The following is a 27,322-nucleotide window of genomic DNA, read 5'->3' as shown; positions in this document are numbered from 1 at the left end:
GTATTATGATCCAAAATGTCTTCTTAGACTCAGAAAACCCCTCAGCCACTGCTAACTGGAAGCTTATGAGAAAAAGATTTATTTCCATTCATACTTAAGCTTCTATTGCTACACATAGTTATGAAATGGATGCTGGGCCACATGGTCTGAGTACTTTTATGTCATATTAGAGAAAGATTAAAAAAATTACCCTGATTTCTCTGATGATCTCAGGTAATAAACAGCTAACAGCTACAAAACTGTCTTTTTTTTTCTATGTCCTCAAGAGAAAGAAAAGAATTCTTAAACATCATGAATGGTGTGGATGCCATGGCTTGGGAACACTTAATTAGCATCCCTTCAAACACAACAGCTATGAAGCATTAGTTAAAAAACTAATGTGTGATAGGTTTGAAACAACCAAATCTAGTTTTCCTCATAGCATGTAGCTAAAGGAACTTGCTAAAGTTTGTTGTGAATGCTACAACTTTATATGAACTCAAGGTTCAACAAGGCAAGACCACAGTAAAGAGATCATCATAGACTGTCAACCATAAAAGCACGATTTCTGGAAATTAACAGGACAAAAATAGAAATAATTTTCTTGGTTACACTGCACATTGCAGGCCCCCTTCCCTGGTACCAATTTCTCTACATTGTACTTCAGGAATAAATCAGTGAAATCCCCCTTAGAAAGAAGAGCAAAAACCTAAAGCCTAGAAGAGCTTAGACAAGTTCTATTTGCACTAGCAAGTAATGGGTAACAGGGTACCATAGGTTCTATTAGAACTCAAGAGATTACACACAAGCATTTTCAGACAATTTTACTTTGGATTAGCTGTAGTCTGGTCCTGTGGACTGAATTCCCACCAGTAACTGCAGAGTGAGCTTTCAGTTAAGTTTAATCTAAAAGGAATTCAGTTCATTTGTTACAAGACTATCCCACATGTGAAGCATTGTAAGTGATTATAACAAGGAAATTTTCTTTCCAACTGAACTTCTGATCTAAGGTGGAACATTGACAGCCAGACCCCAGTGTACTCAATTTTACAGGAGGTGTCAGCCATGGCACGTAATGGCACACAGAACATAAAGCCTCAAGGCCATGCTAAGAATATGGAGTGCATTACTTCCTATGATTTGAAGTATGAGATGGGTATATCCTGAAAACTTTCTTTATTTGAGCTGTAATTAATAATCATTATAATACTTAACCATGCCATCCCAGGCATGGGATATAGGACTATAAATAGGACTATAGGTTATAGGACTATAACCTGGATCTACCAGAATCTCTAAGTATTCCATGAATAATACTTTTTTATTGCTTTAAATTTATTGCCATTCTATTTCAATGACAGTTTCCCTTTTCTTGCAAGAGAAGAGAATAATACAGTACTTACTTAGAGATTTTTATAGCAGAGCACATGCATTTTGCTATAATAGGAGGCTGCTTGGCCAATAAATATAACTGATTTTTTTTGTTATAATTTTCTCTAATTCTTTGTTTTCTGGCCAAGAACAACTCTACTACCATATACTCATATTGTTCTTAACAGAATATTTCCTATTTAAGGGGAAAACTGAGATTTTCTCCGAACTTCTCTATTCCCTATATTCTCTGTTTGATGGTTGCATTTGAGGCCCTTTATCAACCAAGGCTGCCCAGGGGAACATACCCAGCACAGGTTTTGATATGATACCTAGTAAGTACTCTCATTGCAAAACCAAATGCCTGTAGGGGAGATCCAGGCCAGGAAGGCAGAGAAGGATGGCAAAGTCATACCCTAAGAATGCTGTGTGCAAACTGCCTTGCTGCACCATTTCCGTGGCACTTGCTATAAAAGGGCATCACATTTTTATTGCATGTCCTATTGCAGCTGGTAGCTGACAATCTGCATGAGTATCCAGATACAAATCTCATTTTCCTCTGACTGAAGTGCTGTGCCATGGAGACATGAACTTCCTTAGTAGTTGTAAAGAGGGAGGCAAAATATAATATAGTACTAGAGAAATTATATCCCTGTTAATTTCATTTTTATATATCTCTCAATATCTTTCATATTCATACAGTACAGGGGTTCATACAGTGCAGAAGAAAGACCCTCAGTTGCTAAAGTACTTCTTTCCCTTTTTTATACCTTTTTAGAAATAAACTTTTACAATCTATGAAACAGTGGAAACACAAAGCAGTCACACAAATCTTAGAGGCTGCTGGGGCAGAAAGAAAACAACAGTCCTTCTTTTTCAGGAGCCTAAAATGCCATCAAAGTTTTGGCACAGAGGACAGTATTGCAAGAACATATTATTAGTACAGGGTTAGCTTAGCAATGAAAAGTAGCCACAGCTTTCCTCCTCCTCATTTTCAGCAGTCATTACACCACAACCTCCCAGGACAAATGATGTGTTCATTCCTGCAGATACAGCTGTCTTTCTCTTCCCACATGGGAATCAGGACTGTAATGCTCAACACCTCAGGCTTGTCATTAGTTATTAAAAGAGGCCAAATGTTTGTGATAGCAAAAAATGTGGTGACTAGAGGACCCACTGGCTGCCCTGAATTCATAAGTGGCCTATGCTGTACTTGGGCTGTGCTGGAAATCTTACCTTTCCACACTGCTTACATTTGCCCTCCTGCCTCCGCCGGTGCACCCAGTGATGCCGCACGAAGTTCTGCAAACAAGGACAAAAAGATGCATCACAGGAAGCACTGGCACCTTGCAATCAATAGTGCCATCTATGTGAAATCTGTTAACAGACACCAAAGAAAAAGTCTCTTCAGTCAACAGAGTAATTCCTAGAGCAAAATATGCAGCAGGCACTGCAGGAAACCCCAAAAGCCACCAAAGCTGTAGGAGGAATAAGCACAAGGTGGTGTTTTCTTTAGCCTCATTGAAGTAAGGCCAGAATGACTTCCTCAGTATTTGGGTTTTTAGATGTTTGATTTTATGTTTGAGATACTTCTAGAGGGGGAAAAAAATGAAGAGAGAACAAGTGAAAGGAGAGCAAAATAGTTTCTTAAAAAATAAAAATACCAGGAAAAATGCCAGGAAGAAAAAAAAATGCTATCAAAAAAAAAAAAAAGAAAAAGAATAACTGAATGAAAGGGCAAAAGACAACAAAAAGGTGAAATGGTTTCTGTCAGTGTAAGCAATAGAGTGCTTCAGCTAGAGTTCATTTTACATTTATTCTGGAGAGGGAAACATGTTCCACTGGGAACCAATTCTCCGTCTAAGATTCCTCTCAATCTAAAAGCACCTCTGCAGCAGCACACCATGGGGATCAGTACACATGTCAAATGCAAAATGATCATCATTTGTCCATTACTTACTTCTCTTGGAGATCTGGAGCCTCCTTCTCGGAAAGTTGGTTTGCAGCGAAAATTAATCTGGCATTGAAATAAAACTGTTAGAATTTAAAGTGAGATGAAAGAAAACTTATTCCAATATTTTAATCTAAACTTGACTTCTAAAATATTTATTATCTATTAAAATATTAGCTTCACTAGGTGAAAAAAACATAACTTATCTATATGTCAGAAAAATCTCTCTTCACATGCTATATTAATTCTCCTTGCTAGACCTCTACCTCTACCCCCCATCTTCACTAATGCTATTGCTGCCTACACAACTCAAATATTTAAACTGCCTTCTCCTTCTAGAAGGAAACCACTTTATCTGTTTTGTTTTTCTGAAGATCATTTGCAAACAAGTGCACACTTCAGCTCAAGTGTCAAAAGTCAGCAGGTGCTGGAAATCTCACTCTGTAAGACCTTTGTGCACGTCCTATCTTTATATGTCATAAACAAAATCTGTGGAGAAACTGCCACTTACATAAAGAACCATGCAAATCCTCACAGATTTCTACCTCTTCCTTAGACAAGGATGTTTGCATTCACCTCCCCAAGCACAAATTATTTGGGGAGCATTGCATTGCCTCATGCAGTGGTGTTGCCACTCTAAAGAGGAGAAGAGGAGCTCTCATAAATGCTCTCACTTTGAGGGAGGTGAAGAGAAAAAAAAAGTATTTAATAGAAAGGAAGGCAGTCCTATGAGGAAAAAAGTGTTGAGAAATGAAAAAGGGTAGAAATAAGAATAGAGGGATGTGGACACTAAAAAAGATACTGAAGAAGAGCATGGTGGTTTGCAAAAGTGTGTGGAGAGTTCTGCAAAAAATCTAAAGGATATGTGAAGTAAGGATGCCCTAAATGAAATAAATTCAAGTTTGAGTTGACTATCCTTCAAAGAATTAAACATTTGAAGATAATGCACAGCTATGCTTTTGTTACAATGGTAGAATGACCAAGTTTCTCCAAATTTAAATACAACCGTCCTTAAATAAAGTTCTTCCCTTATTTAATATTTGCCTTCAAATTAATAACTCTAGAGAGAAAAATAATTAAAGGCACACACAAAAAAAAATAAGCAAACAAAATACCTAGTACATATAAATAAATAAAAGGTATTGTAATATTAATCTTGTTCCATTGCTCTTCACCTGTAATTGCAATTTGTTGATTTATTGCTCAGTCACAGCAGGCTGGAAATTCCCAGCTTATATTTATTTTGCTTAAAATGTATACCATTGCAGAGAGAGCCAAGCAGAAGACTATGTACTAGTTTTAAACCTTACAGACTTTATAACAGCTCTCTACCAAAAGGTGGATTTCATGGTCTCCAAAACAGCAACAGAGAAGCTGGGTTTTATCTAACTGCTCATTTTCTCTGGCTGACAATGCCACCAACTTGCTGGGCTGTGGAAAGTCAGCATTGCTGGTGATGAAGGAAGTCACAAAAAACTCACTGGTAACATTTTGTGCTGAAAGCATGTGCTAATGTGAGTTTCGCTGTGGATAAAAGCATTGGGGGTGGAAATGGTACCTCTCCAACTCGGTGTTATGGCAGTCACTGTGGGATTTATCAACATGAATCCAAATATTTGGAAAGAAAAAAGCTCTTTCCTTATAGAGTTGCTGCTATAAATTTGTTGTTCATCAGCTTCTTTTATGAAGAAAAACACTGCTAAACATATAGGAGTGAAAATAAAGTTCTAATGAAAGCAATGGGAAAATTCCCACACATATTTCCCTGCATGTATCCCACCAGGAATGAAAACGGTGAGGAGGAGATTTCTCTAGCACGTTTCCAATTAGGCATAATGAAGACAAATCTCTGAGGGGAAGACTGAAGTCAGTGATAGATATTCTCTAGCTCTTTGGGATTGATCAAGGGTCCTTGAAGGAAAGGAGAAGCAGGACAGATGCTCACAGAAATAATGAAGGACAGGTTTGATGTTTTCCATTTTACAGACAAAAACTTGAATTCTGAAGTTCTGAAGAGAAAACAGTATAGTCTAGTAAATAATTAATTACTTAATTAACTAATTACTTGAGTAATTAATTAATACTTAAGTAATTACTTAAGTAGATACTTAGTAAATAATAAATAGGGGGAAAAGTTCACACTAGCATCTTGTGTTGCACTGCTCATAATAAGTATAGCTGTCATACAATGAATTATGCTGGCTTTAGTTGAGGAATTGTAAAAGGCCAATTTTGCATATAACAGGATTCTCCATTTTCTAGCTTCAATTTTTAATCTAGAAGTAGACACAATTTTTTTTTTAAACATTGAAAGTGTGAAAGCATTCTTTAGTTTTTGTTCTTTGTTTGATTTTGGATTTTGTTGGCTCTATGGTCTTCTTACATTTCACAGAGTTTGAAGAAATATACTTAAAAGAAAAAAAAAAGTAGAATTTTAAGCCAGGTTTTGTTCACAAGTACATTGTTAAAACAGCTGTGAAAACTTAATTTGGCATAGAGTGCTGTCCAGGCTGAAACCTCACTAAAAGAACTCAAAGCATGTTGGCTGCATCAGGCTCCAGAAGATGGCAATATCTCACCTTCTCTAACTGCTCCATGCACGCGTTGTGGACCACGATCTTGCAGGCAGCACACTTCCTCCTCAGGGCTGACTTCTGCAACAGCAAAGGGACATGTGTCTGTGTGAGCTATTCCCAGGAGGAAAACAAAGTCAGCTCCCTGTGCAACATACTTTTTTTTTTTTTTTTCCTCCTTTGGTGCTCTCAGTTGTGTACAAAATAGACAAATAAATGAAAAAGGTCTGAAGCTCTTCCAGTTAAAACCCAAACTTTGTGAAAACAACAGCCACAGCACTCCAGCTGTGAACTAGGAGTGAATGTCTCACTTTGGGTAGCAGATCAGGTTGTTAACACTGCACAGCATCACTCTGAAAGTGAGCATCCTACAAAGATAATGAGCCAAGAGGAGAAGAATTGCACATTCAAACCAGAGAATTCGGATCAGTTTGCAAGAGATCATTTCATGCCTATCATAAAATACTTCATTTGATGGGCCTGAACGCTGCCTTTCAGAAAAAAATTGTGTACTTGGGTAATCTTAGCAGAAAATGATAAAATTCTCAGAGAATGCTGTTAAATGCTTATGAAATGTTACAGCAGGGACAAAATTCTCAATTATGCCAGTTAGTTTTATTAATTTCAGTAGGGCTTTTGAAATAATTTCCATTGAATCCGCTGGGCTAAGGCATATCAAAGACAAGAGAATACATCTAGAAGAGAGAATGTGTTTACTTACTTTACTTCCATAAACTCAATTTAATTAACCAGATGTAAGTGATTTTCATAGAAATTTAACTTACAGGCTTGTACTTGAGGGATAGAAGATCTATAAATACACAGTAAATAGAGATTTTTTAGCTTCAGATTTTTTGCATTCAATTTATTCTTGTCCATTTAAATCTCTAATAAATTATTTCTTTTATATTTCTTTTATTTCTATTTATTTTTATTTCTATATATTTCTTTTATAATTTTCAGCATATTTTAAATAAGCTCATAAAAAAAGGGAACACAGCTTCAGATCACATTATGGAATAATTATAATAATTTTATTAATTCTTGTAATTATCTAGATACATCATAACTGTACATGTTCGCATTAACATGGTGTTCTAATGTTTCACCTGAAGAATCATGGCCTTGTGTAACAGACTAAGCTTTTACATGTTTCATTACTTGGTAAGTTCATGGTTATTATCTCTGTGTTTAGCCAAGTTTGTATTTTATCTCTGTGAAAACCATATGGAACATATTACTAAATTTCTATGCTGCTTTCAATGCACTAAATCATAAAAAAGAATTTGCTCCATTTTAGGAAGGCAAACTTCTACTGAGAGCACAAGAATCATCACACTGGGTCAGATCAAAGGTCCACTCAGCCAAAAAAAGATGTGTCCAGCTCTTGCCAAAACTTGGTGCCTGTTTGATGGTTGGATTTGAAGGACCAATACAAGTGCACAGCTAACACAGTGACAGTGACACTTCCTTTGAGAATCACCACACAATCAGCAGCTGTTGGGACTTGCAGTACCCTGAAGGAGGCACGGGCTTCCTTAATGAGATATACCATAATTAACCAATTTGCTTGAGAAGTTTTAGGAGATGGATATTAAATATGTGCTGTGGAAAGCACTAGTATTTTGGATCACATTGTCCTGAAAGCTGGGGGTGATTAGTGAAATTGCTTTGATTTTAATAAAATCCGGGGGGGGGGGGGGGGGGGGGGTGGGGACAGAGCATTGGGGGAGGGCGTTAATACAGGCAAAAAGACAGTATAATGAAGAGTCACAGATGGTAACCACAAACATCCCAGAGAAAAGGAATTCCCTTTAACCTTCTCAGTTCAAGGGCTAGGATACTCCCTTAGAGCATTGTTTTAAATCAAGGATGTGAACACTCGATCTCCACTCTCTTCCCAAGCTTCATAAATACTAAAGTTAGAGGGGCTTGGGTATTTTCTTCTCTTTTGATGAAGCAATGTAACTGAAACACAAGGCAAAAAGAGCTCCTGAAATAGACTGGAAGTGTAACACTCAAAGAAGAGATATTCATGGATATGAGATCAGTCCAGTGAAACATTTCTATAGACAGCAGAAAAGCTTCAATAGAAGAAAGGTAATCTTGAATATTCCCAAATAGGAGAAGGTAAACACTCAAATATGAGTGCACTCATTGCTGGTGAGTACATTCAAGAGTTTGGAAAATTCAGTTCAAATCCTTGCAGTGATTAAAATTGCAGAAATTTTATCAGACCTTCCTCTCAGAGGCAGCAACACGTAATATATATTTGCATATATTTTCATGTAAAATAAAGTAGTGTCTTTTAATAGTCCTGAAACATTTTAGTACTCTACTCTTTTCCCCCTTCCATGTTAATAAAGCTGTTCATCGCATATATTCTCATGTATAAAAAATCTGGGTGAATCAAAACTGGTTTGGGCTTTTCTCCGGAAGCAATAAAGTCTTTACCAGTAGCCTTTTGCCCTTTTTGCTCTTGTTTTGGAACATGGGCAAACAGTTCAAACTCTCAAGTGACTGAGCATTGCATCAGTCTGAAGTCAGGCTTGTTACTTCAGGAAGAGAAAAAAAAAACTGAAAATAACTCACTGAGAATTTGACTTGGCAGCTTTCCTCCCCCAGGTAGCAGAGGTCCCCAGAAACATTTGTCTCTAGCCACAGATGCTCTCCGTTCACAGCATTTTCCTGGGAGAAAAAAAAAAAATTAAAAAAAAAAAAAAATGTAGCTATTAATCTGTTTTGTGAAATTCAGCCATGTGAGTACACAGGGGTAAAAACTCTGATTTTCAACAAATTTTAAAAACTAAAATAAACTTTTAAAAAGTCAAGCAAGCACCAACTACCACATCACAGGCCTTGCTTTGCTTTTCTACCATAGCATATAACATTACCCTGGCTGACCATCCCAGCGTAAAAGATGTTGACAATTCAATGATGTGTCACCAACTGAAACCAAAGTATTTTTGAACACACTTCAGTTAAACTTTGCTGGTGTTCTTCCCACATGCTGCATAGTTTAACTGGGAATTCAGATTTCATAAGCATGAGATGTACACAGAATTTTGAAGAAAAGAGAAAATCCAGAGAAACAAAACAAAAACACGACTAATGAACTTCCAATGGGAGAAACCAAAAATGTGAGGACTGGGCATAGAAGTAAAAAAAAAACATGCTGACTATAGCTTTGGGATAATGGGATAAACTAGACAAGGAAAAATGCTTTCTTTGAAATAGCAGGGTCATCACTCTATTTGTGAACACCTCAACAAAACATTACATTGCCAGGAGAGACTAGACTTTATACATGAAAGAACAGCACATTTGTCTGAAAATGCTCTCAAAAAAAAATCTACCTAGCACACTGACAATTAGGACTGATTAACAGGTTAACATCTAACCTTCAGCAACACCCTTTCACCAAATTTGCACCTTGATCCTATGCAAATTCATGTTCTAGGGGAACTTGTAGGTAGACAATGGGTTTCACTTGTCTGTAATTCTGATATAACTAAAAAGCCTAAAAATCTACTGTACACTACTTGAGCAAAGTGAATAAAAAGAAATTCTGTTCAGCCAGAATTAGAGCATGATAGAAAATGCTTTGACAGTCTGACATTCAGTTCCCACACTGCAGAAGTGACAAATAATGACACTCACCAAACAAATGGCATCCGACAGCAGGATGCTCCGAAATAGCCATCATGGATAAAATAATTTATTTAAAATATCACTGTCAGTTTCAAAGTGATGAAATGAGATAGCTTCTCTTGCTATGCTGATTTCTTAGGCATAGCAGAAAAGCAGAAGTAACAAAATCCTTTGCTTTTTGGAGTGCACCCATAACAGCCAGGACCTATGCAAGACTGCATATGGTGCCTACCACAACCACAATGTTCACTTTAGTAAAACAAGAGGATAAGACAACACTGCTTTCTGGTGAGAGGTCTACCTGTCTTAAATATTTAATTCTTTGAAGGATAGTCAACTCATTTAACTTCATCAGAAATGTTCCAATTCCCAGAGTACAATAGTTTAGGTGAGGATTTTCAACACTCTCATAACGCAAATAATTTCTAATATCTTGCACTACCTTGAGCAAGCCTTTCTTAGCAGGTACATTATTCAGATTGTAAACTTTGTCTCTCATGTGTGTCTTTATATTGCAGCTGTTTTCCCTTCAGCAGCAGGATACGAGCTCACCAAAGAGTGCTTGACCTGAGCAGCTTCTCTGCTGACAAAACAGTGCAAACTCAACATTATAACCCAGAGGTAAATTTTGTAGGTTATTAAAGATTTGGTATTAAAGTTGGTAAGACCAGCTCTGAAAACTAAATAAGAAAGCACACAATTCCTGGGAGAGAATTTTTAACAAGGAATGAAAAATATATTAAAAAATAGATTAACCACCCCTTCATTTGGACCAGGTCCACATAACTTGCCATCAGGATTTCTAAAGATAAAGTGGCCTATTTCCTTAACCTAGTTTAGACTGTTCATTCTCTATTGTTTCAGAGTGTATCAGAGATTTACATATCTAACTTTACATCACCGTGTAAATAAAACTGGTTAGCAGTCTACAAGGATGATCTTCATAGTTCATGTTATTACAGAGTTCTAACACAGAGAAGTAATAAAAATGTAAATAACCAGGTCCGGTATGAATGACACTCCTCCAGACTCCTACTGACACAGAGAATTTCGCAGCACTGTGTGTCAAAACTCCCAATTTCAATTTCAGCAAATTGAGTTTTGAAAAATCTTCCATCTTGAATCAGCACAAAGAGCTAAGAATGCCAATGATGAAATTTCCTCCCTCAAAAATCTTTCTTTGTCAATTAATTTGTCCCAATAAGGTCAAAGGGAATTATTTGAACTTCATTTTTAAATTTTACAGGGCTCTTCATTTATATGATGAGACATTCTCTTGCCACTTATGAAAATCAAGATGATATAGTCAAAGGAAGTGCTGTGACCTTTCGTAAGACAAATTTTTTATTCACTTCAGCCAGAAAACTTTGACAAAAATCAGTATATTTCTGTGAAGCATTTTTACTTCAACAAAACAGTATTTTCTAGTCTAAAATTTGCAGGGAATATTACACAGCATGCTGGAAAAAAGGGCACTCATCACCTCCCAACACAGAGGCTGAGACAGGTCCTTGGACTAAGCTCCTATCACCTCTAAGATATCCTGTTAAACATAAAGTTAAACCTCAATAAAGGTTCTGTCATCCCTTGTATATTTTGACACAGACTTTTTTTCCATAAGAAATTTGCCAGTTTGGTTTATTTTGTACTTGATGTATTTACGTTGGCTTTAAGATTTAATGGCTTCTAAAGGAATAGTTAGAGTAGCTATTCCCTTTCTGTCCCTGAAGACATAGATGCCAGTCTCATGCTCTTGCCATTTTCTTCATGTTGAATCTGTGGCTGTAAAACTACGGATAAAATTAGTTCAGCTAAAGGAAAAAAATAGCTATCTAATCTGCCAAATCAGCTAGACAAAATGACTCACCCTGTGACCACATAACTGTCTGACACAAAGACTGGTGGGTTAAAGATGGCTTCAGTGGGACTGGTGCCAGCTCAGTATCAGGGCACCTCAGCTGACCCATCAAATCACACTTTGGGCTGACACGTTTTGCTCTGACTTGCTATGTAGAAAATGGATACTGTCCATCATTGCAGATAAAATAACAGTGACTATGGCCTAATAAAGAAAACTGTGAAATCTCTCTCCTCTCCAGCTTCCCTTCACAATTGTGTGATTTCAGTGACCTGGGAAGAAAGAGAACCCCTGTTCAGTGAAGCGGAGGCAGCAGTGCCTTCCTGGCAGCCTGGCTCACAGGGGACACACACAATCTCAATATGTTCCCCCAGATGGAGATGTTCCCTTTGATTGCTCCTGATCCATTACCACCTCAATAGCAAACGAAATAATTTCAGTAGAGCAAACATTCCTTGCACACAAAACAAATACCACATACAATCCCCCCTGAAGTGGAAGAGAAATAAGAATTCAAGGACCAAGAGTTGGGAACCATGTAATGTGTTCATGAGTTGCTGTGCACATTTCACTAATTCAGCTAGATTTTTTTGAGTGCTCCAGCACAGAAAATGACAGAGCAATGCCCACCATTATCCCCATATCTCACTGTTCTTCAGACTGAAGTCATGGTTCAAAACCAATAAAGATATACCTGACTGTTTTAATTTGCCATGTCAAGCAGCTGTACTTATTCAGACAAATAAATCAGTCAGCCCAAACTTCTAGTTCAAAAGAGTTGTAACTCCAATTGTAACAGGAGGAATGGAACTCTTTTCTATTCCCTCTATGACTGACATTACACAAAAAATTATTTAAGAAAAATCTCTAAAATGAATCAGTAAGAAAATTTTCCCTTTGGTAACACTCCAGCAAGAGAGGAGAATTTTCTTGCAAATATGCATGTAGGTGATACTTAGGATTAGTGTAAAAATAGTGGTCATCAATCTAAACTTAATTAAATATATTTGTAAGCAAAAATTATTACTTTTGGCCCTTTTCTTTATGAGATGACTATTAAGCAGATACAAATTTGCTTGGATGTTTCTTTTCCAAATATCTCTGTCACGTTTGGATTATGTTTCAGCTTTAACTCTAAAATTTCAGAGCTCACACTACTCATGTTGCAAACGGAAGCAATGCCTCAAATATTTTTCTGTTGATGTATATTCTCAATTTTAACTCCATCTCAGCACATTTTGATTTGGGAATATTTTTCATGTAGAGGTCATGTATTCTTTAATTATTGCAAATGTAATACATGGACATAGAACAAAATAAAACAGCATAGGCATACATTTTTCCTTTCCCCCACCATGCTTTCCAACATTTCTGCATCAACTGCCTTTTGAGATCCCCATAATCTTCAGTTGAGAGATCACATCTATACAGAAGCTGAATAACAATATTTGTCTTCATGGAGCAGCAGTGTTCAGATGCTATCAGCTGAGATGATGATTCCCTATGCTCTTATAGGGAATCTGAGATATTCCTGATAACAGTTGCTGATAACAGTTGCACTTCAGCCATGTGAAAAAATACATGTTTTCTAGATGGTCACCTTCTGCAAAATCACTGCCTCCTCTACAGCACTTTGTAAAATACAAAGATATAGCCACCATTTTGAAATATGACAGACTTCTTTTCTCTTTAGATCTCTCTGGAAAGAATATCAGATCTCAAACCTTCATGAAAAAGAAGCAGCGAAGTATAACTACTGATCCAGAACAGAGCACTTCAAGTGTCAACTGAACACAAAATTTCAGCAGTTTTTAAATATGCACTCATCACTATTTAATTTGTATTAGAATTCCCATCACCTCTTCATGTTTTTATGTAACTTTTTAATGTAATGAAGTACCCTGGGATTCTCCTTTTTTCATGAGAGCATATAAAAACATACATCTCTTTTCAATTTATACTTAATTCTGAATTACAGAACTTAGCCATGAAGACCCTCTAATGGAAGGGAAGTCCATCCTTCAGTGTAAAAGTTAGTATAGCTTTTAGGAATTCATGATACAGCACACAAATCATTCATGAGGAAAAGAAATAAATTCATCTCGAATGACAGAAATGTTTCATCATATGTAAAATATGTGCTACTCTATTAAAACATGTACTAATTATCCAAGCTCATTAGGCACTTCCAAACACTTACTGTCCATGAAGGTAAGCAGACAGAACTACTGACTAGTGCCAAAAAGGCACAGAATGCAATGCAACAGACTTATTTCAAAGACACATCCGCTAATTTTAAACACCTCACTGGTACAGGTCACTTCATGTCTATTTGTCTAGTCCATACCCCAATCAATCTATCTACAAGGATGTTTTAGAAGATGGTGTGAAAAGACTTGCAAAAGTCAACACAATGGCCACCACTCCCTATTACCCCTCAATAAATCAATGCTGAATACTCTCAGTCACTTCTTATTCTTAATATTTTTGGAAATTACCTCCAGATTTGCTCCATAGCCTTCCCAGAAGTCAGGGTAAGACTGATTAGCCTGGAGTTCCCTGGATCTTTCTCATCCTTCTTGAAGGCAGAATTGGCATTTGTTTTATTGTAGCCCTCAGGAGCACCCTCTGACTATCACAACCATTCAAAGACAACAGACTGTGCTAGAGAGGGATATCAGCCAGCTCACTCAGCACATTTATGTGCAACTCATCAGGTCCCATGGACTTCTGGATGTTCAGTCTAAGTATTCCCTAAACTGATCATCCTCCACAAAAGTTAGTTTTCCTTCTTTCTGAACCTGGTAGCAGTGACCTGGGACTGATGAAGGCAGCTCTCACCAGCAAAAATGGAGGCTTTAAAAAAAAATAACAAACAAAACTGAGCAATTCAGGTTTTCCACACCCTTGGTCAACACATTATGTGTCCTATTCTGGGGAAGAAAATCAGGCAGAATCTTGTACAATCATCCTGACCTAAGCCTGCTTTGACATATTGGTATGTGCCATTTTTCAACTTCTACTCTGACACATATTTTTTTCATCTTGTTAAGATGTAAAAAAATTCTGGCTTTATCTTTTATGCACATAATTTACAGTATAAATTATAATATTTCACCTCTAAAAAACGCTCAGCTTGTACATAGAGAACTCCAATTGTGCATTCACAGAGAACAAAGCATGGATCAGTCAAGTTTTTTCATTGACCTCCAAGAATGGAAGCTGAATACCTTCAAATGCCTCTTAAGATATGGGGGAAAGATTCAGTCTTGTTGTCATGGGAGAATGAAAGAAATGGGCACTAACAGAAAAAAATGCACAATGGAAAAAAATTATTTGGGGATGTTTAACACTCTGATGTTCTAGTGGCTGTCAATAGTTTTGTAGGCACCACAGAAAGCAAGAGCTAGAAGGCAGTATTAAAAGAAAATTACAGGAGGACTTTGTGCACAAGCTTATGGTCATAATCCTTGGTAGAAAATGGCAATGGAAAAATACACAAAGACCTGGATCCTCAAAGATATACAGGCAATGTATTGGGTGGCTCAGTCTGTACCCACTTGAGAATCTGGGCTAGAATTAATTAATTATTCAACACTTGGGAGTGATGTCTAAAATGAAGGCATGTGGAAGAAAGGGAGAGGCATAACATATCATAGAGGCAGCCATTTAGGTAAATTCCTTTTTGGTAAGGCATCCCCAGCACTCCCCTCTGGTTATTATAACACCTACTCCAGACACTGTATTCTGTACAGCCCTGGTATGAAAAGAGAACCTTAAAACATATAGCAAAGCCACAAGTTATCTTGAATTAGTTGTAACAAATGTGGTGAAACTGGACATTTTAAAGCACGTTAGGGAAAAGAAACCTCAGGGAAGAGAGACAGCAGTAACAACAATAATAAAGAATACTGAGAGGTTTTATGTAAAAAGTTTAGGAGACATGAGAATCATCACCTCTGTTTCACAGCTAGAGAGGCTGATGTATTCAGAGGCAAAACAACTCATCTAAGCTCACTCACAAGGTAAGTGACAGAGCAGAGAAAGATCTCCCATCATTTGCCCTTGGAGAATCACCCTCGGAAATACTGAAGAGAAGGATGATGTACGAGGATGCAGCACACACTGATCAATGTTGCCTTCCAGTGATTAAATACAAAAACTTCTTGTCTAGCTCCCCCACATCAACTGAAATATCTTTTCACTCTACCAAATACACCCCTGGGCTTAATTTAGAACTTTTTAATTTTTTTTTAATTTTAAATTTTTTTCTTTGTTGAAATTCACTACATATTAAAAACCCTTTGGTCCACTTCAACATCCTCACATCTTCAAACCATACTCCAAACTCATATCTCAGATGTGAGGAATACCTTTCTCCCTTTTACTAGTTACTACAGCTGGTCAGTTCAGTGTCTTAGCAGCCACAGATGGCCTACATTCACTATCCTGTCCCTCTCCCCACATGATAAAGAGTTCCCCCTGCTTCTCCAATAAAAGTGTGAAGTAAAGCAGCAACACCAGGCTGTAATCTGCTAAAATGTTGAACTGATCAAAACTCTAAACCATAGGCATGGAAGTAAACTATGAAAATATCACATACAATTAAAACCCAAAATATTTAATCAATATTTACTAACTTACAGCAACTCTTGTTGTATTTATGTAAAGAGATAACATGAGGTAAAAGAAGTAATCATCATGGGATCATGGATCACCCCAGTAAAAGAGTAGCAGACAATCAGCTGAGTAAGGGCAAGCTGTGGTTGATGCACTTGCGGTTCAGGGGTTTTTTGCAGGGATTGTTGCTGCTGATTTTTTCAAGTATGGTTTTCAAAGGTGTTTAATTTAGCTAATGTGCTTAACCCTTCACTTTTGTGATCTGAAGGATCCTTCAGATTCCCACTGAACAGCAGTGATGACTCAAAACAGGCATTTTTATTACCTTGCTGAATAAGCACATGAGTTTTCTATAATGAAAGAACAAGGTATTCTCCAAAACAATTGCAAGAGGATTCTATGCAAGCTTTCAAACTGTAGACCCTCATAGTGAATCTAATCCAACTTCCTGCAATACAGTCTGCAAAATTTCATCCCTTAAACTTTGAGTACAACACCTGGAGTTCAAGAAGAGCAGGCAATCTAAAATTCAAATTTGTTTTGGTATAGAGAACAAAGATAAGTATAAGCCATATTCATCAAAACAGAAGATATCTTCAACTAAAAGCTGCTTGGGTGGCTGGTGCCTTGATAATGCAATGTATCAACCTCTTTACCAATAGCCAAGTGTAACATCTAATGTATGCTTTGTTTTGAGACATTTGTGTGACCTGTTGGCTTATAACTCATCTTTTTAGCTCTTGCCAGTGCATAACCACATGGAAGGTGCATGGAGAGGTACAGACTTGCCATTAGTAAACACAGAAAGGGTGGCTAAGCCCTGGAACCCTCTTCCTAGAGAGGTGATTGTTTTAAAAGACTTGAAAAATGCCTTTAACAGTCTGCTTTAACTTTTGGCCAACCCTAGAGTGATTCAGCCCAGGAACATAAAAGAGCAAGCTGAAAGTGGTGGAAACATGCTCTTCATGTTGACACACTAGCTTGGGCCCAGAAGAAATCTAATCATACCTACAAAGAACTGTGACGAAAGATTTCAACTACCTATTCTACACATACAGACAACTCAACATGTGTCTTCAGCTTAAATTTTGGCCCATCAAACAGAGGAACAAACCCCTGCTCTGATAAAATTAGATCAACCTTTGATGGCAGAATTTGTCAAGAAGGAGGAGGGAAAGCATTACCAGACAACTGCCAAGCTGGAAAATCTGTCCTGTTTTGCACGAGGCGCCACAGGTTTTCATGTCTCTGCCTTGTGCTTCAGTTCATAATCGAAGCATACTCCCAATGACTAGCACTAATTCTGACAGCAACAGGATGTCTAATGTTGATTTAAGGATGGAGAGAGCACCAGCTAGAGATACTGCTCAAATTAACTGCCAAAAAACCAAACACCTACAGTCCACTCTAAGGCTGCTCTCGGTTCCTTCACAGGTCCATTGGTGACTGGAATGTTGAGGGAATGCACAGGAGCCAAGTGCTGGAGGCCTGACCTGGAGATTGCTTTCCTGCAAATTGAAAAGAAAGAGAAAAACCACAAATAAATGGAGTGTATATATGGAGTATGTACATAATGAATATATCTCTCCAACATAATTACCCAACATCCTCCCCAGCCTTCTCCAGAAATCAGAAGAGGCAGCAATGCATTTCATTTCAGCTTCAGTGAAATGAGGCTTGAATGCCATCTCCTGCTAAAGCTGTTTAGGAAAAGAATAAAGCAACCTGATCACTGGAAATTACTCTTTAATGGAGATCAGTCACTCATCTAGCACTATGCTGAAATACCAAATCCAGTGGACTATCTGTGGTTATGTTTGCCAGTGTCAGCGGAGTCCTCATTCATTACACCTATTCCTTACACACAACTAGATCTGTTGAATCAATTCATATCAAATTTAAAAAAAAAAACATTTATAGGAGAGACAAAATACAATTTTTTTACAATGAATCAAACTTGCTTTTACTTAGTTTATAGGCTGGAAAAAGTCATCCATTCAGCATCCAACTACATAAAACAGAACATGAGGATGTCACCAGGAAGGGAAGTCACAAACTGCTACTTTCTTTGATCATATCAGGATCCCTCAAGGAATTACAGCTTCTTTCCACTTCTATTTAAGTACTATCTTTCTGATCCAAAGTAATTTTTGCAGCTCTTGAGGCAGAAATGTGACCTTCCTCAGAACTCATAGGTGGTGGCCAGAAACACTCCTGAAGCTGGCTCCAGTATGGAGGGGATATCACCCCCTGCCTGTCTCCCTGCAGACACCCAGCCTTGGCAGAGCTGCCTCCACCAGTGAGCCTTCAGGTAGAAGTACAGAACACTGCCAATGCAAAGCTCATTTGCACCCAAACAGTCTCTTTCCTACAGCTTCCTGACATTATTGCATTGTATGTATTAGAACCTGATAGTAGTGGCCAAAATAATCTCACAGCTTCAGCTGCAGTGATTCAGAAGAGGACAAAAATAATCTCAGGGAGATATTTCCCTTTGTAAGCCCAATACCCATGCCCCACAAAGTAAAATGGCAGGCTGTTTGTGTAAAATGCATTTTTGTGATACCGCTCCCACAGTGCTGCAGCTATTTATAGCATCTCCTAGTCTTACCACTGTCCCAAGGCAATAAAGGTCAACTGAACCAGTGGAGACAATGCAGGTCAGCCATATGCTTAATAAATCTTTTCACTGTCCTGAAATATATATCTGCATTAAAGGAGTTTGGAAGCCTTGATGCTTACAGTGCATCTCTGGAAGAACTGAGTGAACTGAAGCAAAATCTCTTAAATCCCCTCTCTTGTGGCCAGCATGAACAACTCAGAACATTAACATCAGCCTCTGATCATCCAATGCCCTCTTTTTATACTGGGCAAAACTGACATTAAGGGTTTTTTTTCCAAAATACTTTGAAATTGACAAAAAAAGGGAAAAAGCCCAAGGAAAACACTTTTACCATCAGGCAGTGTATCAGAAGGGAACAATTTAGCAAGAAAGACTTTATGCCAAATATTTAAGTACAACACATACTACACATCTCAATAACTGGATTAAGGCCTTAGAGAAATAAGCTACAAGAAACTAAAACAATTATTTTTAAATATATTTTTCAAGAAAACTTCCCAATATTTGGCAGTCTCCTTCCATGCTCTCTTTGGTATCAAGACATTCAGGCTTCCTAAACACAAGAGTACATTCTTGTGTCTATTTCATAACAGACATTCATAATGTGTTAGTTTGTTGGGGTGGAAATAGGGCAGTAGCACTTTTTCCACTCTTCATCACTGACAGGGATAAAGTAAACCTACTTAGGCCTGTCGTCAAAACAGAGGAAGGCAAATATGTGTAATAAGTGCTTGCAGAAGTCTCAGCACCAAGCTTCAGATACTATCTCAAGTCAGAATTAGAGATGTGCAAGCCTCCCACAGGAGAACCTGAGACTTGGCCCACATTTCTTTCAGAGCAAGCAGAGGCTGATGAGCTTTTTTGGGGGAGACCTGGCACAGTTTTGTGCCAACAGCCTGCCCTTCCTCTGCACGCCGAGCTGGATTTTTGGCTTCGTCTAAGAAGAATGCAAAACACAAGCATGACAATAATGACCTTTTCCTCTGGTTTTTTTTTTTTTTTTTTCTGGTCTGTTTTAACATAAAAGCCTTAAAATTATCTCAGGGGTAGCAAATTTGCATGAGCCAGGCAGAAGTGACCCTTAGGCTCAGGAACAAGCTAAAAATGTCTACTTTGCACAATTTCTTATCAGAATTTTCTCTCAGAGGAAAGAAAGACAGAATGTCAAAACACACTGTATGCACTGCAGAAGGCTTTCCCATCGAAGAAGGAAGCCAAGCTAAAGAGCAAAAACATGGCCGCCTAATAAATATAAAACAGACAAGAGATGGGAAAATGGGGGGCAAGGAAAGGTAGCACAAATTTGATAACAGAGCAAATGCTGAGTGTATCCAGGTGATCATATCTCATATTGCTTTGATAAATTACACCACCTGGCACTTTTCCAATGGTAAGGTAACATGATTGGCTTTTAGTTATCTTTCCCAGAAATTTCATCTCCACCATGCTGAGTGCATGAATGAAAACACAGGCTTGACAGACACCCTTTCCAATAGAAGTAATCACTGTTTCTCTGATAAGAGACAAACAGTAAAAGTGAATCTTTTCAAACTATGAAAAGCACAACTTTGTTAAAATGGGCACTACCAGCCCAGTTGCTGATGTAGTAACCAACAGCTAGGAAATATTTTGAGCTGTATTTCGGTAAGTACTTTTTCACATCCAGTAATCATTTATTTGTAGTAGATATTATTATTGACTTAGCTAACACCCCACCATTGAGAACAAGCATGGGTATGTAACTGAACGGGCTAGATGGGGTTTTTTAGCCTTCAGCTACAAGTCAGGATAGCTCCAAAAAGTCCTTGATGCATTACAGTTCCAAAGCCAGCTAAAAGACTCTGAGACCTTGCTCCAGAAGTTCCAAAGACAGTTTATTTCTTCGAAGGGGTCCGCATACAAAACCCGATTACATAATACAACAAGGGGGTTTTATAGCTTGTCAGAGGATTGAGTTTCTAATAAAAACTACAAATTACAAACTATCCAATTACCTTAAAATTCTAAGTAAGAAAAAACCAATCACTTAACAACTTTAAGAACCAATAGAGATCGTATGACATAACAGAGGTTTTGATAAGGGAGGGGGGCATGCTCTAAGGAATTTCTTTGGTTTTGGGGAGTATGTCCCAGGGGCCCTGCTCAGCAGGAATAACATCATCCACATGAATGCCTATGTCATCGAATATAAAACAGACAAAAATATCTGATACTAATTCCAAGGTTGATATCACTAAGGAAATTCTTTAACAGAGCAGTCAACTGTCTTGAAAACCAAAAGCAATCAGACATTCAAAGCATTCAAGTACACTAACTGACTTTTTTTATTTTTTAAAAGCATTACATTTGCATTTTGCTGAAAAATCAGGAGAGACTCAACCTACTTATCAGACCAAAGGATACACATTTGATCAGGGGAGATGTGAGCTTATATCCTAGCCGTTTATTGGGGTTTATTAAAGGGCTTTATTGAGCCCTTTCCTTCACTGAAGGCATATAAATATCCTCCAGTGAGTTCTTTAGACTGCATGGTTTTACCTGAACCCTCAAAGACCACAACAATTAGTCAATAGTATGCAAACTATTGAAGTGCTAGGGAAAAAAAAACATTTTGAATAAAAAGAACAAGTACTATTGCACGTGATTAACAACTTTGACTGTCAATTTAGTTGTCATGGTGTTGGAGTTGCTACCTTTCCAAGGCTGGGGTTTTCATCCTCCTTTGTATATGAGCATTACATTAGGGTAGTCTCAGCTGCAAGGTTGAGAAAATATAAAAATGTAGAGAGACTGGCTTCCACAGATCCTATGGCTAGCACATCTGCCAGGAAAGATGTTTTGGAAGTCTTTTTTCCAAGTTAACCTAGATATTTACACAGAAAGGGACAATCATTTGTATAATGATGTTTAAGTTTCAATAGCCCTGAATTTCTCTGAATGTTCAATGTGAATAAACCCTATACAGCCAGCCCTCAGCTTTGCCAACTAGAGGTAGAAAAACCCTGTACCAGGCCAAACAGCGCTTATATACTGTGTGCACAAATTATATGTGCCTAAGTTTATTTAGAGGAGGTTTTCACTCCAGCAATTGGTGCTTATGGATGTTTTGAATAAAACATACTGGCTAATCTACGGCATTATTTAAGTTTTCCCCATGCATCTCTGCTGACTGCATCAGGACCCTGAAACTACTGTTCCCAGCTGGCCTCCTAGATGTATTGTTTGTTTTTAAGCTGACCACTGGCAGTGATTATTTCACTGCAACATTTACTCCCAGATTTATTTGCATTTGCTATGAAAGGTGCCAACTTCAGCCAAATTAAACAACCTGTCTGGTGCACCAACCCATTCCTGATAGCAGCCAGTAGCAGGTGTTTAGAGAAGCCCTGGCACAAATTGGGTGATCTTTCCCCTGACATACTCCAGTCACAGTTTCCAGTAATCAGTAGTTTAAGGACTTCCTGAGCTGGAGGCTGCTTCCAGACCTTTCTACTTAATAGCCTGTAATGGCTTTTTACTCTAGGAATGTGTTGGTCTTTCCCTGAACCCATTTATAGTCTTGGTCTCCACAGCAGGCTATGTAATAAGCTCCACAATTTAATTATGGGCTATGTAAAGTACTTTCTTCAGTCTGTTTTTAAAATTCTGCCAGATAATTCAATTGCTGTATCATATTGCCTCTCTACGCCTTCTGTGACTTTATGAATCTATAGATACATCCCTTAAATAACCACAACCTCAAGTGGAAGCACCCTAGACTACTTAGACTTCCGCTAATCTTGGATCTGTTCTATCTTTATCAATGTTCTATAGCACAATTGCAGGGGTTTTTTGACGTACAATTGTCAGAACTAGAAAAAAATATTCAACATCTGGCTGCATCAGAGTGGTTTCTGCACTACCCTCTATAATTAACCAAAGATCTCTTTCCTGAGTGTTAAATGATAATATAAAGTCCATAAACTTGATAGTTTTTTAATCCTGCACATGCATTATTTTACCTTCACTGATCTCACATTTCAACTGCAATCTGCTTCAGTCATTCAGCATCATGACATCCTTCTAAAAATTTCTGCAATCAGACGATGCCCATTCTAATTGTGCAATGCAACAGGAAGCTTTGTCCCCTTTCATTTTGCTTCCAGTTGCTGTCCACACTTACACAGTTTTTTACGCACAAGGACATCATGTATTCACCCCTGGTTTCTGTATCAGAAGGTGCTTTTCTTACCCCACTGAAGCTTTCTGGAAAGCCTGGGCTCTCCTTATCCAGACCACCCAGTTCTCAGGCCTCATGCCTCTGTCAGCAACCTCGGCAAGATTCACCCATTCCAGTATGGGAGAAGTGTGCTGGCTCTCCTCCAGCACAGCACATTCAGCTGTGCATTACTAATCCTGCATCTTATCAGCAGCTTTACCAGTTTCTCTGATTAAACTTGCTGCTGGGTTTCCCCATCAGCACTCTGTGAACCCATGTGACCACCCCACTCCTTTAGGAGTAGAGATCACTTAACAGAGGATTTATAAAACCCTCTCAGCAGTTTCTTATTTGAATTCCACCAGAATACTTAGCAAAATCAAACCTTAGTAGTTAGTTAGTGGCCCTTTTGTCATGTGGTTACAAGCCTCCTACATCAACCATCCTCTTTCCCTCAGGTTCATCCCACAAGGAGCAGCTCAGCCTAGAACACTCTCGAGCACCCTCAGTAGTGAACATTGATTGCAAGAAATTCAATTAGCACTAAAAGAAACAGACCTTTGAAATGCTTTCCTAAGCATCTGTCACCCCTTGCTGCCCAGTGAACCAGCATATGGGAAAGCTAAGATTTGGGTAATTTCCCAGCCAGTCAACATCCACATCACCAATACCCCAAACAAACCTTTCCTACCTCTCTCTCCACCTCTCACCACACAGAGCTGTCTGAAAAATAGGTGCATGGAAACTGGCACATCTCCATGAAACACTGCATCTCCATGCAGCTTTGCTTCAGCCTCAAGCCCAGCCCTCCTGTACCTGGGGCAACTCACGTCCACTAGGACTGTCCTGAAGAGGTGAAACAAATTTCCACTACAACCATCTTCCCAAGTACCTCCAACACGACCACAGACCTGCAACACAGCGCATCGACTCTCTAGTAAGTTCTGGTAGGAACATTTGAATATACATCAAACACTTATTCAGCTTGCATTGAGCAGGTGCAAGATCAAACAGAGCCAACAAGCCTTCCAACAAAAGAATCATGAGGCAAAGCAAAGAAGCAGAAATGAGCTGCAGAAAATTAGACCAGGTTAACAGAGGAAGGTCTCTACCACATGATGATGTTTTTCTGCATCAACACTGCAGTTCACAGACATTTCTGTGTTATGTACGTGAGGGATATTTGTAAAAAGGAAGTAATATCTTTTGGTATTCTTGAGGTATGCCCCCCAAAGTTCTGGGTACAAGAATGGCAGGTTACTTTCCTATATCAAAAGAATAAAATGAATTCATTAAAAAGGTCTTTGTGTGGCAACAGGCATTCACAAGTTGTGGCATGAATATGTTTGCAGTTTCTTGAAGGCAGACATGCAAATCATCACTGCCCTGTGGTTACACTTGGAGCTTGATTTAGTGTCAAAACAGTGCAAGTCCAAATGCTAAAGATTTCTATTATATATTTTTTTTTCTCTTCTCTGCTTCACTTGACCAGTAGGCATACATTAAGGACAAAATCTTACCTTTTGGAAAGCAATTTATGGTTTCAATTTGATCCTGAACTGTGCTAAATTATTCAATCCCTTAAATCTTATCTTCCATCAAAAATACATTTTGATGAAAGCCAGAGAAAGCACACAGTTTTGTATCAGGTCCTATCAAGGTGACCAATATATCCTGTCCCAGATCTGTAAGTCACTTCAGAGTCTCTATTACCTAAAATCAGGGTGACTTTGTCCTGCATGCCTTCATTGGCCAGCCCTGGATCCAGCTAATTCCCCTGGAAACTATAACATCCTCATCTGCAATATGGAAACTGAAAATGGCTTAGATCCAAAACTTAGATAATAATAAGATAATTATACAGAAAAGCAAAGGCATGCAGAATTCTCTCTGAGCTCCTATCAGGGCTCAGATTTCCCTATATCAATGGTAAGCACCCATTTTTCCTTTTGCTCACTTTAGGGTTTTTTTGGCCTTACTCTTAGTTTATTCTCTAGATTTCTTAGCAAATGAGATAAAACAGGAAGGTACAAGGCAACTAATTTTAGGACCAACAGGATTTCTCCCAATATTTTGTTTAAAATTTCTGAAAAATATGAACAAATACAGTAGTTTCTCTTGCCACAAAAAGTGACAGGCTTCGGAGGCCTCCTTGTAGTAACGAAATGTCAATGTTTAGTGTTATGAGGAAGAAAGGAAAAAAAGTGATACATTTGGTGATACAATAAAGATCAGGAGTATTCTCTATCCCTGTAATTTACTGAGAAAGGGACTAACAAAGGAGCCTAGGAAAGCTGGGGATAAAAAAAAAATCCATGAAAGCTTTCTTGAAGTAATTTATTTTGCTTTGTTTTGGCTTCAGTCAAAACAAATTTGTTTCAGAAAAGCATTTAAATTTTTTCTAGCCTTTAGCTTTTAAAGCTATTAATATCAGATCTGGAAAAGACCTTTTAGGTCATGAAATCCAGTCAACTGTATTTCAGGCAAAGTTATCATATGTTGGAATTCACAAAGACCCATTTCAAATCAAGCCCGGTTGTACCTTCTCTCTTATTCCTATTGAGAAGCTATGCTAGATCTCCACTCTTTTCATAATTAATTTTTTTTTGTGATTTCCATCCAATATGCATGCCCCTGTACAATCTTCCTTAAATTTACATTATTAGGATTTTCACATTTCATCCAAAGTGTTAAAGTTGAACTGACAACCAATGATTTTATACAATCCTTCTACAGAATAAAAGGTACCTGAATGTTTTGATCCAGAAATCTTTAAAACTTTGGATCAAAATCCTTTGAGTGAGTTTATGTAGGGCAGAGATGTGCATGGGGAGTTAGAATCTCCCATTTCAAAGATTCTGGAATCAATCAAGTAAGCAAGATGATAACATTTAATCACTGTCTTTCCAAGAAAACAACAAGAAATGCTCTAGGGAGCTCCAAGCATAAATTATTTCCAGCTGCATCACAGACTGGACATTAGCATTAAAGATGATTGATTTGCTTTTATAGTATTTCAGAAAACAAAAGTCTGAATGGGAGTCATTTTTATACATTTCATCCAGACAAAAATCATGGGATATGCAGGACCTACATTCTGTAGTTCAAGTATAGAGAAACAGTGGTGACAGCAAATTAGATGGACATAACTATGGTATAATTGTGATTTTTTCTAAAATAATATTTAAAAAAAAAAAAAATAATAAAAAAAACACCAGTGCAGATATTCTACGTTATCTGTCTGCCAACCAGATTTAAAAAAAAAAATTTAAGCTCTTTTTTTGGGGTACTTCTTGTGGCATCAATTAACATTCATTTGATCTGGAAGATAAGGAAAAAGAAAACAAAACAAGACAGGGAGGAAGGGAGGAATTTAGAGCAGCATTTTAACATTAGTCTTGGAAATTTTTTCTTGCCACTCAGATGCTAGCACATGCTTTCTAAAATAACTCAATTTAAGGTAATTTCTATGTCAGACCAGGATGTCTCATTGGCATAAGCTATTTACACAAGCTGAAATGTCATTATGTTTCAAGGACTATAGAGCCTCACATAAACTATATAATAAACTACTATGCTTTTCTTCTTTTCTGCAAATCCAGTGTTTGCCTTGCAGTTTGCACTGTAGGCATCAGACAGTTATTTCAAATATGGATTTTTTGAACCTTTCCATGCCCCTGAATCATTAAGTGTTCTTTTTTCTTTGGGCAGTGTCTTTTCCTTGAAAATGGAAACACCAAAAATGGTGATTGTCCATTTCCATATTTTCCCCATTATAAGCCTTCATTTAGCATGCAAGGGTCCCAGAGGGGATAAAAATAAAAATCTTCCATTTCCGAGTATGCAAAGAAACATTGAAAAGTTAATGGAGATTCATACTTACTAGACAAAAGAAAAAATCATACCACAGTTTATAGACTGTGGATTTAAGAAAAAAGGAATATTACAGGAGATTCCAGAACAAGTTTTATTACCAAGTATTGATAGAAGAATCAAATTTTCTTCCTAACAGATATATACATACCTAGGACTCAAGGAAATAACAAAAGCATGCTTAAAACAATCCACAAAACACCAGTTTTTTTTCTAACGAAAGATTTTGCAAGTATATAGGACAGAGAAATCTCTCTTCTAAAAAGCAAGTTAGACTTCCACACTCCAAGAACCATCTAGAGAGTCAAGGGAGTTCAGGCTCTGCCTGCACAGTCTATCAGAGGAAAAAAAAAAAGAAAAAAAAGAAAAAGGAGATAACTAGAAAATAAAAGAGGGGGGGGGAAAATCCTACATTTGCTTGTCATTAGAACCCAACTCGAGAAAGACAGATAAAAATATACAACTACCATTGACTAACCAAATAAATTCTATTTTCTCTCTAAGGAAGGAAGTCCAATAACTGAGATAAGATAAGGGGTTTTTCCCCCACTTTGCCTCCCCAGGATCCTATGAGATATGAAAACTGAAAAAAATTCAACAAGTGTCTCTTTCTTGTCATTCCTCA

The 27,322-nt window shown here is 37.7% G+C and overlaps 1 protein-coding gene across 4 annotated transcripts in view; it reads right to left on the bottom strand.

The window, feature by feature from the left end:
• DGKI (diacylglycerol kinase iota) overlaps positions 1–27,322 on the bottom strand; it is a 198,815-nt gene that overhangs the window by 106,238 nt on the left and 65,255 nt on the right. For all 4 annotated transcript variants that reach the window (XM_079305072.1, XM_079305073.1, XM_079305075.1 and 1 more), the window contains exons 2-6: positions 17,403–17,511; positions 8,467–8,562; positions 5,881–5,955; positions 3,311–3,367; positions 2,587–2,652 (exon numbers count right to left, since the gene is read on the bottom strand). In XM_079305072.1, the coding sequence (XP_079161198.1) occupies positions 2,587–2,652; positions 3,311–3,367; positions 5,881–5,955; positions 8,467–8,562; positions 17,403–17,511 (403 nt within the window). The remainder of the gene's footprint in view (positions 1–2,586; positions 2,653–3,310; positions 3,368–5,880; positions 5,956–8,466; positions 8,563–17,402; positions 17,512–27,322) is intronic.

The sequence above is a fragment of the Erithacus rubecula genome (assembly GCF_903797595.1).
Source record: "Erithacus rubecula genome assembly, chromosome: 4".
Classification (NCBI taxonomy): domain Eukaryota; kingdom Metazoa; phylum Chordata; class Aves; order Passeriformes; family Muscicapidae; genus Erithacus; species Erithacus rubecula.
The sequence above is the reverse complement of the archived record's forward strand: the minus strand, read 5'-3'. Positions and strand labels throughout refer to the sequence as shown.